This window comes from Carlito syrichta, unplaced genomic scaffold (genome assembly GCF_000164805.1).
Source record: "Carlito syrichta isolate Samal-C Ts95f unplaced genomic scaffold, Tarsius_syrichta-2.0.1 Scaffold311628, whole genome shotgun sequence".
In the NCBI taxonomy this organism is placed as follows: Eukaryota; Metazoa; Chordata; class Mammalia; order Primates; family Tarsiidae; genus Carlito; species Carlito syrichta.
In genome coordinates, this window is record NW_007255724.1 from 535279 (window position 1) to 547875 (window position 12597).

The following is a 12597-nucleotide window of genomic DNA, read 5'->3' on the forward strand; positions in this document are numbered from 1 at the left end:
GGCTGGGCGAAATAGAGAGACCCTGTCTCTTCAAAAAATATTTTAAAAATTAGCCAGGTGTGGTGGTTCATGCCTGTAATCCCTGCTATATTTGGAAGACTGAGGTGGGAGGACCACTTGAGCCCAGAAGGTTGAGGCTGTGGTAAGCTGTGAGCATGCCACTCCAGCCTGAGTGAAAAACATTACTGTTATTAGCCCCCATAAAAACTGTGATTAGCAATACACACACAGGGAAAAAGGCTCCCTGTGACAAAGGGGTTCCCATAGCATATGACAGATTCCTGATTTGTCTCTGGTCAGAAGTGACTACAGCAAAAGATAGGCCTGAGCTGGGGAGAGAAGGTGCAAGAAGGGATGCTGTATATGAGGGAACTTTGAGCAACATCAACAAAGCTCACAGTTCTACCTTCATAATCCAGGAACACTCCGATTCGGCCAGTAGGCCTTGGCACATATTGAAAGATCAGTGGGGAGGTGGTAAAGAGAAGGCAGTGACCATCCTCCTTTACACATCCAAGAAGAAATAGCCCTTCCTTCTCATCTATGTTGTCATTCCGACGGTCCTTCATCCAGTAATCATTGCAGACTCCAAAAGCCCAATTCCAAAAGTTCCCTACATCCACCTCCCAGTAGAATTTGCCAGAGGTAAAAGTCTGAGCACCCCATGCAAGAAAACATCCAGATCTGGGAGTGACACAGGCCGCATCCTCAGGATTACATCCAACACTCATGTTTCTCAACTCTCCATGCAGGACGATGTGACTGTTGGCTCCTTCACGGTCCAGAGTGATATTCACTGCAGAAAGAAAGAAAAATGTGCCGACGCATATGTAAATAACAGGAATTAGAATTTATGAGAGAAAAGTTGTTCTATCAAAACTTACTTTACCAGGAAATATAAGGTCACAGCAACAAGGACAATTGTAGTTGTAACATCTAGTAAAGTATAGGGACAGCTAATGCATCTACAGGACAAACAAATCCCTAGCCACACATATTGCACATTTTAAAAAAATTCAAATATCAAGAGTCAAATCTCTTTCAATCAAATTGTCAAAGCAAAATTGAAACATATTGTGCCCTAAATGCTCTTCAGTTATTGAGACTAATATATATTATTATATAGTAAAATATATATTTTTTACTTTCTAAATGCTATTGCTATCATTCTGGAAGAAATGTGAAAATTTCCTGAGGCACCACTGTACATAATGGATAAAAATCCTTATGTCTACATTACAATGGCAATTTAAATCGGATTTGTGAAATCTTTTATCAGTTCCTCCAGTCTTTTATGCTGGCTCTGGGTTGAAGGAGAATTTTAAGATTTAACATGTAGCTCTTCTTATTGTAAGTAAACTAAAATTGATTTTGTTTTTACTTAAACTTCCTATTTATAAAAAATATTTCTTCTTTTAGCTTTTACGTATTAATTTAAATTTTACATAAATGAATATTATATGTTCACTGTAAAAAATACACATGAAACCCATCAAAGTCTAGTAAACTATTCCCCATACAAGTGCTCCTTATAATTAAAATGAAATATACTAAATAAATGTACAATTTCACATGAAACATTAGATAACTAAGCTTAAATATGAACATTGTTCTCAATTTTTTATTTGCTATGTCATTTCTTTTACCCAACATATAACTTAGTAATTAGGAGCCTTGATCATACTAAAGTTTTTCACTATCTTTCACTCTTTTTTTTTTTTCTAATTTTTTGATTTATTGTAGAGATAGAAGTATTTTCAAGTTGCCCAGGCTAGTATCAATCTGTGCCCTCAGGCAGTCATCTCGGCTCAGCCTTCCAAAGTGCGGGGATTATAGACATGAGCCACCGTGCTGGGCCTTCACTATCTTTCACTCTTAATGTTATAAATCTGACTATAAATCAGAAACAGATATAAAAGGTTTGCATAGTCATATGATTCACTTTAAAAATGTCTGATGAAAGATGGAAAACATCTAATGAAAGATGAAGTCTTTTCCACGTGATCCTAACAACACATAATGGAGTGTGGGAATCCTTCCAACAGCTGACACTTACCTTGGAAGCAGCTGAGCCTGTCCATCAGTCCAGTGATGGATCCTGCACTGAGCTCTGGGTTCACAGGCTGGGGCATGTCCAGCAGCACAGACTCACTCCTGAGGAGAAAGACACAGACCACCCAAAATCATTAATTTAATTTAAAAGACACATTACAGGAACCCTTTTAGCCTACAAAATTGAAAATGTAAATATTACTGATTTCTTTTTCATATTCTTATTCACAGTTCCTGAATTTTCAAGCATAATGGAAAAGTCTACCTGAGTCAGAATCTAGCCTAATCCCTCTTATTGCCCAAACCTTGAAAGAATCCTGTTATTTCTTTGAGAAGCATAAAAAATGAAATCTGGGTTCCAGCCCTCACCAGACTCCTTTGAAACTCTCTGCAAAAGGGGGCTTCTTTGAAGACTACTGCCTGAATCTATTGCTTTCTTCAAGGTAGAGGCTGTGAAACTTTTCCCTTGGAACCCAGGCTGGAGTACAGTGGTGCTATTCTGGCTCACTGAAGCCTAGACTTCTTAGGCTCAAGTGATCTTCCTGTCTCAGCCTCTTGGTAGCTGAGGCTACAGGTGCCACCACGCCCAGCTAATTGTATGTGCAGGCTTTTGAGATATAAAAGGAAAATAAGGAATGGAAATGCTTGCCTGCCTTTTTGGGGGGGTGGGGTCAATTTTTTGCAACATTTACATTGAACCTGCCAAATAAAATCACTGAGTGTGGTAACAAAACTGTATGTTGGAGGAAGGAGTAGACCCTGCTTGATATTTGTGGAAGCTGAAAGAGCAGCTGTTCAAATCTAGGTATACACTTACCTTCGTGATATGTCTCCATAAACCTGTAAAAAGAAAAATAGAAAGTCTCAGTGCTTTTTCCAAAATTCTACTAAATTCAGTAAGAGATTTTTAGTCAATTTCTGCAGATATTATTTCCCGACTGTCATTCTTCCTGCAAAGAATCTTCTGTTTCTTCTATAATTAAAAAAACCCAGTCTACCATATTGTCTAAAACTAATGACCTGGTAAGGCCGATTTTTTTTTAAAGCAAGATTAATTGAGAGGACAGCAAAGCTCCCACAGCAGAAGGGACCCAAAGGGGTTACCAAAGCTGATTCTTGAAGACATTCTCTATGCAAGTTGGAAGGAGGCCTGGAGAGTTATGCTCAGCTGTAACCATGAATAAGCAATTCAGTTATCTTCCCCAGGCCTATTTCCAAAGTTGGTGAACATAAATATAACAGCAATGCAAACCTAGACCCTAAATCTTCACATATTGCCACATCCACAAATGAATCTAAATATCAACGAATAACTTTTGCAATTTTTCAAAAAGTCAACTGTATATTAACTTAAAAAAATTTATTTATGAGTCAGTGTCTCACTCTGTTTCCCATTCTGGAGGGCAATGGCATGATCATGGCTCACTGCAGCCTCAACTTCCTGGCTCTGGCATCCTTCCACCTCAACCTCCTGAGTATCTGGGACTACAGGTGTACACCACCGCACCAGTTAACTTTTTGATTTCTGTAGAAACAAGGTCTAATTATGTTGCATATGCTGATCTCCAACTCCTGGGCCCAAAGTGTTGGGATTACAGGCATAGGCCATCACACCTGGCCTCATATTGACTTTTAGATGGGGAATATTTCTTTTCTTTTTTTGTATTTTACCTGCTGAGTGAACACAATTCACAAGTAGATGGGGGATATATAGCAGGCCTGTCACAGCAACCATTCCACAAAGTTTTGTTGCTGGGATAAAGTAGGAGGGATTTTTGGCCTGGCAGAATTCTTTGAAGGAGCAATATCATCCCAGCAAAAAAACCCAAAGTAGCTTCAGTTATGCAATTACGTTTTTGGAAACAAGTGGTGGAAGTCAAGGGCAGATGGCTTTCAGCCAAGAGAGAGAATACACATGCCCATGAGTGTCCAGCATCCTGAGAACCCATCGCTAGCGCCTACCTGGAGCAACTCCACATCTAGTTTATGGCAAGTTTCCTTCAGTTCCTTGTACACGCCTCTTAAAATCCAACTCTTATGAGACATGCTGGCTCCACTTTCATGGAGTTGCTGAAAAATGTCCTGGCCCTCCCTTTGCAGTCTCTCCAAATGCAGTTGCTCTTCTTCATGGAGAAACACAGGCATCTTCTGGTACTCAGCTCTGATTGCCTCTTTCCTTAAATTCACATAACCCTGCAGGGACAATGCGGCAGTAAGTTATCAGCCCATTTATCCATCTCCTATTGAATCTCATGAACTTGTCTTTGTCTAGTGAACATCAAACACTTAAACCTGTCTGCCAGTTCTCAGAAGTCATAAAATTTTTGTTCATTTCCTTTTTATTTCTCCTTTAGGATAAACATAGTTTTATCCAACCAAGTATATTCCTTTAATTCACAATACATTGTTTTCTAAGACAGTTACATAGAAAAACAAGCTTGATTGTTCTCTTCCAACCCATATTTTTTCTTGATTTCACAGTATTTGGAATCTTCTTACACATATTAATGGAAAGACAACATAGTTCATGCTTAAGAGTTGAACTTTAGAGCTAAATCAAATTGTTAGGAATCTATATATTTTTTAATTTCTGAGATCTGGGGCAAGTTACTTAAACCCATTATCTGTTCAATGACCTTAGACCAACAAGATCGTCCCATGCATTTCACTTACCAAAACATGTTCTCATAAAGTTTCATCTGTGATCTGACATTTTTTCACTTCTGGCTTAATTTCTTCCTTTCTCTTCCTCCACTCACTCCAATTTGCCATGTAGACCTCTTTGTGGGCCCTCAGCCTCCCCAAGTAAACCAAAATGAATAACTTTTCCCATGCTATTCCTTCACCTAGAATTCTTTGCTTGCATATATCTTCATGTTTGCTTTTCTCTTCAAGAATTTGTTTTAATGTGAATTTTTCAGTGAAGTTTTGTCTGACCTCCCTATATAAGACTCAACTTTTCCACCTATTACTCATCTCCCCAACTCTTATTCCACTTCCCTGCTTGACCATTCTCCAAAGAACTTATCACACTCCAACAAATCACATATTTCACATATTTGCATGGTAACCATTTGCCTATCATTTGGATTTTCAGCTTTGTCAGGGCAAGGATGCTTTCTGTCTTTACTGTTAAATTCTAGGTTAATATTTTAAATAGGCTAAGAGCACATAAAATAGTTTTTAGTGAATGTTAGACTTCATACCTTCAAGATAACCATTCACAAAAAGAATCAATTTTAAAACTTTTTCAAATGTTCAAACTGCTCCTTATATTTATATACAGACATATATTTATATACAGATATATATTTATATATCATATATATATTTATGCACCAAATATATATTTGTATATCAAATATATTTATATATTTGTCATTTTTAGAAGTATCTCTAATGATAAAAATTCAGGTTTTTTCTTTTTGAGTCAGGGTCTTTTCTGTTGCCTAGCTGGAGTGCAATGGCACTATCTCTGCTCACTGTAGACTCCAAATCCTGGACTCAAGCAACCCTCCTGCATCAGTTTTCTAAGTAATTGATACTGCAGGTGTAACTACACTGGGCTAATTTTTTATAGAGGCAAGGTGTCACTATGTTGTCCAGGCTAGTATCAAACTCCTTAACTCAAGCAACCCTCCTGCCTCATCCTCTCAAATTCCTGGGATTACAGGTGTGAGCCAGTATGCCTCATCCAAATTCACATTTCTCAACACTTTTTAAAATCCTGTGCTATGTATTATTAAACATTAATTACTCATGAATGAAATGAAGAGTACTTCATTTCCAACTTTCCCTTATTCCTCTTGCCAGAAATTTTCTACCCATTTCCAAGTACTATCACCAGCATTCAAGTCAATGCTTGTGCAGCCTCAGAAGCTTCACCTGAACTTTCAGTAACTGCCAAATTTCTCCTGGGTCCAGCTTTATCCATCCCAGCATACATGGGGCATTGTCAGGTGGCCCAGTTCATTATATTTGTTGGTGTGTAGGTACAGGTTTGTGTGGAAACAAACCAGCATGCTTTGGGTAACATCTGGTTTAGTCAGAAACCCTAACAGTCATGCTAGCCTACACAAATAATGAAGCCACTTTTGCCAATTGATCTATTTCATTGAGTTCCAGAACCATGACTTCAGTTCACGTTCCTATTTAAAATTCAGCCCTATGTCCCCCATACGTTCATGAAGAAGATATAAGTAGCATGGTACTAACCTCCCAAGATCTCATTTTGATGGCTTCTATATTCAGGTTTCTATGATTTTCACAAGCTTTTTCCCATAAAAAGTGCATTTTCTTCAGGAGCTTTTCCTATAAAGTATACCATAAATTAGACCACCAGTGAAATCAATAAATTGACATTCAGACCCTAACATAGGAAGTGGATGCAGACAGAGAGAAAAATCAGCCCCATAAAAAAAATCAGCCCCAAATCTGGTAGGCCCCAGAAGAGAGATGCTGAAAGAGACACACAGATGTCATCATCCTATCCTCAAGGAAACAGACACATAGGGACTTTATCTGTCCTTTGAAGAAGTAGGTCTTCAGACCCCTCGCTTACCCTCTGTTCCTCAGCAGCCCCCTCAATGGGACAGTGTCTGTGAGCCTGGTGCTCCTGAGACTTAGAGCAGAGTGAACAGAGCAGGCTCTTGTCCACTTCACAGAACATCTTCTTGGTCTCCTTGTGGGTCCCACACATTTGTTCCTCAGAGCTCAGGAATTGCCAGAGGCTGTCTCTTCTGGCAAGGGAAGCCATCTTCTTCATACGAATATCGGTTTTGAAGTTTCTCTGCTGTGTTGCACTCATGCATTCAAAACAGTGTGCATGAACGGGGCTGTCTTGCCAGCTGAGGTAGAGACAGGACCTGCAAAAGCTGTGCCCACAGTCTATGGTGACAGGGTCTAGGAAGTACTTCATGCAGATGGGACAGGTGAGTTCCTTCTGGAAGACTTGCAAGAGTCTGGAATTCATGTTTCTGAGGAAGAAATGATAACATGTAATTTCTGGGCCTGGGTTAGTGAGAAGCTGCAAACATGTAAGGATTTGTGATAGCTATATTTTCTTCACTTAGCAAAGCTCATTAAATCAGAAAACATTATTTGTTTTGTTACAAAAACAAAAAACAGATACACAAGAAGAGTCTCTTGAATTTATAGCTGACATTACTTTGAGTAGACAACTCACAAACTCTCTACTCTGAGTTCCTGACTCTTAGCAGGGTATGCATTTGTTCAAGTACCCTTTACCTGGATATGGGTATGGGACTTGGGGTCATTGTCATAAATTGTCTAAAACAAATCATAATTGTCCCTACTTCTCTTTCTAATAACTGATAAATGGGAGTAGGGGGGAAACTCTACTTTGGTCGGTAAAATATGAGAAGTGGCCAGAGGGTTTTCTAAAATGTTCTTAGAGAGAGGGACACAGAAGCTCAACTCTTTAAAACAAAAACAATCAACCAAACAAACAAACAAACAAATGAAAAGACACCAATTCAACCAATCTAGGTTTCCCAGAAGAAAAAAGAAATTGTGTCTTTTTACTTTCTGAAGATTAAATTAGTTTCTCCCTACAAATATATACAGATATAGTCTCATCACAAGTCTATGTTAGGCTATATATTAGGTATTATGAGTATTATCATCTTAATTCCTAGCAGGAAAATAGAGGTAAAGAGTTTAAGTAACACATTCTTCTCCATTTTTGAATGTAAAACATGTAGAAATAATTACATATTATTTCCACTGTGTAGTGGTTAATTTAGGTGTCACTTGGACTGGATTGAGTACTACCTAGAGAACTGGTAAAACACTACTCTGGATGTGTCTGTGAAGATGTTTCCAGAGACTAACATGAGTCAGCGAACCCAGTGGGCAAAATCTGCCTTCATTGTAGGTGGGCTACATCCAGTTGGCTGGGGCTCAGATAGAAGACAAAAGACATAGAAAAGGCCACTCTCTATATGCTCTCTGTCTCTCCTAGACCTAGTTCTGAAGCTTTGACTTGGGCTGAGCCATGATTCCAGCCTCCCAGGGACTCTAGTTTGCAGACAGGCTATCATGGGACTTATCAGCCTCAATAATCAAGTGAGCCAATATCCCTAATAAACCTCCTCTCATATACAGTCTTGTATCGCTTGACAGTGGGGGTATGCTTTGAGAAATGTGTTTGATGATTTTGTTGTCAGAACATCAATGTACTTATACAAACCTAGACTGTATAGCCTACTAGAGACTTGGGCTGCTAGATATCTGCTGCTCCTAAGATTCAAGCCTGCACAGTGTGTTACTTTACTGAATACTATAGACAATTGTCGCAGTGGTATTTGTATAGCTAACATAGCTAAACATAGAAAAGGAACAGAAAAAAATGATATTATAATCCTGAGACCAGCATTGTATATGTGGTTCATGGTTGACCTAAAAGTCATTATGTGGTGCATGTCTGTATCTATCTATCTATCTATCTATCTATCTATCTATCTATCTATCTATCTGCGTGTGTGTGTAAATATGTGTATATATCCTATGAGTCTGTTTCTCTGGAGAACCCTGGCTAGTACAAATTGCAATTAAAATTTTAGTAATCCTAAGTCCTCAACTTAGAGACAGGACCTCCTTTCTTTAATAATGCTGCTGAATAAAAGTGAAGATCTTAGAATTTCAATCTTAGAGGCCAATCAGAGTCATTGTCAGGAATTTTTCATAGTTTAATAAGATGAAAGTCTCAAGGCAAATAACAACAAGTAGCACTTATCAAATTATGTCTTAAAATTATTTGGTCAGAGAATTCAGTTTTCATATCTAAACTAGAGCATTTGGGGCAGAACTCTCATTTCCCATAGTCTTACTGTTTTGTATTTCTCATTATTGTCTTAGTCATTTAAAGTCAGGTCTAAAAACTGAAGGTTATGAAGAGACATCATTTACAACATTCAATTATAATGTCTTCTCAAGTATTTCAAAGTACCAATATTAATATACTCATAGCATGTATGTAAGTGTACACCTATATGTATGTACATATGTATTCATGTGAATTTTATATGTTCATTATGCATACATATCTATAGCAGCAAACACTAGATATTAAAAATTCTTTAAAAATATATATTCAACTTCAGCCAGGCTCGGTGGCTCAGCCTGTAATCCCGCGCCTTTGGGAGGCTGAGGTGAGTGGATTGCCTGAGCCCGCGGGTTCGAGACCCGCCTGGGCAGTGAGACCTCATCCCTACAATAAATAAAAAAATCAGCCGGGCGTGGTAGCGCATGCCTGTAATTCCGGCTACTTGGAAGGCTGACGTGGAAGGCTTGCCGGAGCCCAGCAGGTCAAGGCTGCAGTGGCCGGGAGGGGCCACTACACTCCAGTCTGGGTGACAGAGTGAGACTCCAACTAAAAAAAAATAAAAATAAAAAAGTAAAAAAATAAAAAATATATTCAACTTCAAAATAGCAACAATTGATAGCCTAATAATTCATAAAATAAATAGTAAGAGTAAGAGTTACAAATGGTATCATTCAGTAGGTATAATAGATATTTTTAACTCTAAAAAATGGTTTTCTTGAGTCAGAGTCTCACTCTGTAGCCCAGGTTTGAATACAGTAGCATGCTTATGGCTAGTGCAGCCTCTACTTGCTGGACTCAGGTGAAACTTCTGCCTCAGCCTTCCAAGTAGCTGGAACTACAGGCATGCACCACCATGCCTGGCTAGTTTTTCTATTTGTGTCCAAAAGTCAAAGTTGTCCAGGCTGGTCTTGAACACACGGGCTCAGGCACTCCTCTCACCTCAGACTCCCAAAGTGCTGGGATTAAAGACATGAGTCATCATGCCCAGTCAACTCTAAAAATTTTTATCAAAATAATTTTTTGGTTATAAGTCTCACTTACCGCCGAGTTCTACCAATGATTGCCATTATGATTCTTTTAAGAAGAATTCTGCTAAGTCCACCTCAAGGTCAGGAGATCATCCGCTGCAGCACCAACTTTCAGTGTCTCCAAGGCGAGGTCACTCCTTCTCTATAGGAGATGAGCATTTGTGGGTCCTTTTATAAGAATCTTTGAAGACCACACCCACCTTTTTAGGGATATTTTAACTCCCAAGGGATGAGAAAGGTGGAGCTAGAGGTGATTAGGTTTGTGCAGCATGCATAACACACCCTTGATTAAGTTAGCATCACACTTCAATTCCTAAAACCACTCCCGGAATGATGCGTACAAAACATAAGTACTATAAACATAGACATGTGCTAGCAATTAACTAAGATTAATTTAATAATGCTTACTGAGTTTCTTCTAAGAGAAGATTTAAAAATTTTTTCTCTGTGCCATTCTAAAAGAAACCACAGATTAACCAAATAATCCCATTGGAGGCTATTATCAAATTTAGAAAACATTTGCAAATCTCAAGGGTAAAAGATCAATTAATATTTAAGTTGCTTTTTTCCTCCTCATTACTAATTGGAGTTAGCATCTTTTCCTAATTATTGGTTCTTTATTTATTTTTTTTTTTTGCACTAATTAGCCTACAAAAAATTGTTTATTTTTGTGTCAGGCACAGTGACTCAAGCCTGTAATTCCAGCAACTTCAGAGGCTGAAACAGGAGGATCACTTGGGACCAGAAATTTGATAACAACATGAGAAATATAAGGAGAACTCTTTCTCTAAAAAAGTAGGGGAAAAAAATCATTCGGGTGAGGTAGTGTGCATGCCTGTAGTCCCAGCTACTCAGGAGGCTGAGGTGGGAGGATCACCTGAGCCCAGAAATTCCAGGCTGCAGTAAGCTATGATTCTGTTACTGCTGTAGCCTGGGTGACAGAGGGAACACTTGTCCCTAAAAAAATTAAAGAAATAAATGAAATTATATCACAGGTTCTTGATTACATTCTTTATAAAATTTCTTTCTTTTGAAAAGATGCATATTACACTCAGAGTCATTCTAATTATTCATTGTAGTTAGACTCTGAGAGGTGGCCACAAATACTTTGTTAGCAAATATTGAAGCATTGTTTCTAAGCTGAAATACATGGGAAGATTCCTCTGGTCATTACTTATTACATTAAAAAAATTTTTAAACATGTCAAACCCTTTTATCTATGAACAACCTTTTTATCAATAAGTCACAATATGTAACCTCGTTTTATGTGTATTGCTCCTTAAAGATGCCATATTTAATATATAACATTAATTAATTAATATTGAACCCACAGTAATAGCAATATAACTCAACCTGAACAAAGCTTATCTAACACCTGTGTTATCTCCATAATGCACAGTCATCTTAGCTCAAGAATTCTAGACAACACTTCAGCGCTAAGCTTGAGGGGCATTTATTACAGTCAAATCACCAACAAAGCACAAAAATGCCAAAAACATGGCACTAATATACCACAGAAAGACACGTGTTTACAGTGTGAAAGCTGAAATAGGAGTGCAGAGTGTCCCTTTGCTCTATCTCAATTGGGAACAGACACCTGGTGTAATTTATTGTCTCTCACATAGCTCATGTCCTGGAATGACTAGAAAGTTTCCATAATTATAGATTTTGTGATCACACATAATTTAGGAAGAAAGAAAAATTCACAAATACAAAATCCGAATAATGCACTATATTTTTCCTTGTATGCCAAATATTTGTGCTTTTACATGAAAATCCAAAAGAGGAAATACATTTTGGAAGGGGTTACCCTGATATTTTCTGAAAGACATATTCTTTTCCAATGGACCCAAAGACTGTAACTAGAATGGAGAAAAATCTATAAGTCCTACATCAGTCAAGGTTGAAACAGAGAGGCAGAACAAGTGAGACATATGTATACAGGGAGAGATCCATAATAGATTTATTACAAGGAAATAACTTACACAGGTGTGGAGCTGGCTAATAAGTGTGAGATCCCTTGTAGAGTCAGTGAGGAAAAGAAATCCCAGTGGGTTGAGATGTAATGGTCATGGGACAAAGTCAATAGGAGCAATTGGAACAGTATGCAACCATCTGCTGTTTAAAGTCTTGTTCAAAGTATGTCTAAACCTTTTCTTAAAGGATTTCCACTGATGAAGTCAGGCTTATCTGGGCAAACTCCCTGTATTAGGCTAGTATTTGATTGAATAACTGGGAGAAGGGGAGTATATGCTACACAATGGTACCTGCCCTCATTTCTTTCCATCCCTGTAATTAAGCCTAGCTAACTTGACACAACAAAAGTCATCAAGAGGTCCTGGTGTTAAATTTGAGAAACATAAAATTAGGTTTCTTTGTTTCATGCTAAGTTTACTGAGCAAGACCACTCAGAGTCAGTGACTTGGATATACTTAAATTGAGGTAATTTCAGTGTCCACAGAAAGGTCAGATCTGCCCTAGTTATGTGTGGGTCCTGGAGGCTCAGTCTCGGACTCGAATGAAAATCCTGCAGCGTGTGAATTGGACCATGGAGATATTTCCTGCTGAGATCCGGAACCTCTCTTGCAGGGTTCTGGTATTACATCATAAGGTCTGATGACTATGTGTATCAGAAAAGAATTTGAGAAAGGATAGAAAGGAAGGGGGAAG

The 12597-nt window shown here is 38.3% G+C and overlaps 1 protein-coding gene across 1 annotated transcript; it reads right to left on the minus strand.

Moving 5' to 3' along the window:
• Positions 1 to 296: 296 nt before the first annotated feature.
• Positions 297 to 7024, minus strand: LOC103271404 (tripartite motif-containing protein 51-like). Its single transcript, XM_008068883.1, has 6 exons — positions 6614 to 7024; positions 6268 to 6363; positions 4015 to 4245; positions 2870 to 2892; positions 2057 to 2154; positions 297 to 796 (listed from the first exon to the last, which is right to left on the minus strand). The coding sequence occupies exons 1-6, from the start codon at positions 7022 to 7024 to the stop codon at positions 297 to 299; spliced, it is 1359 nt and encodes a 452-aa protein (XP_008067074.1).
• Between the last annotated feature and the right edge of the window lie 5573 nt (positions 7025 to 12597).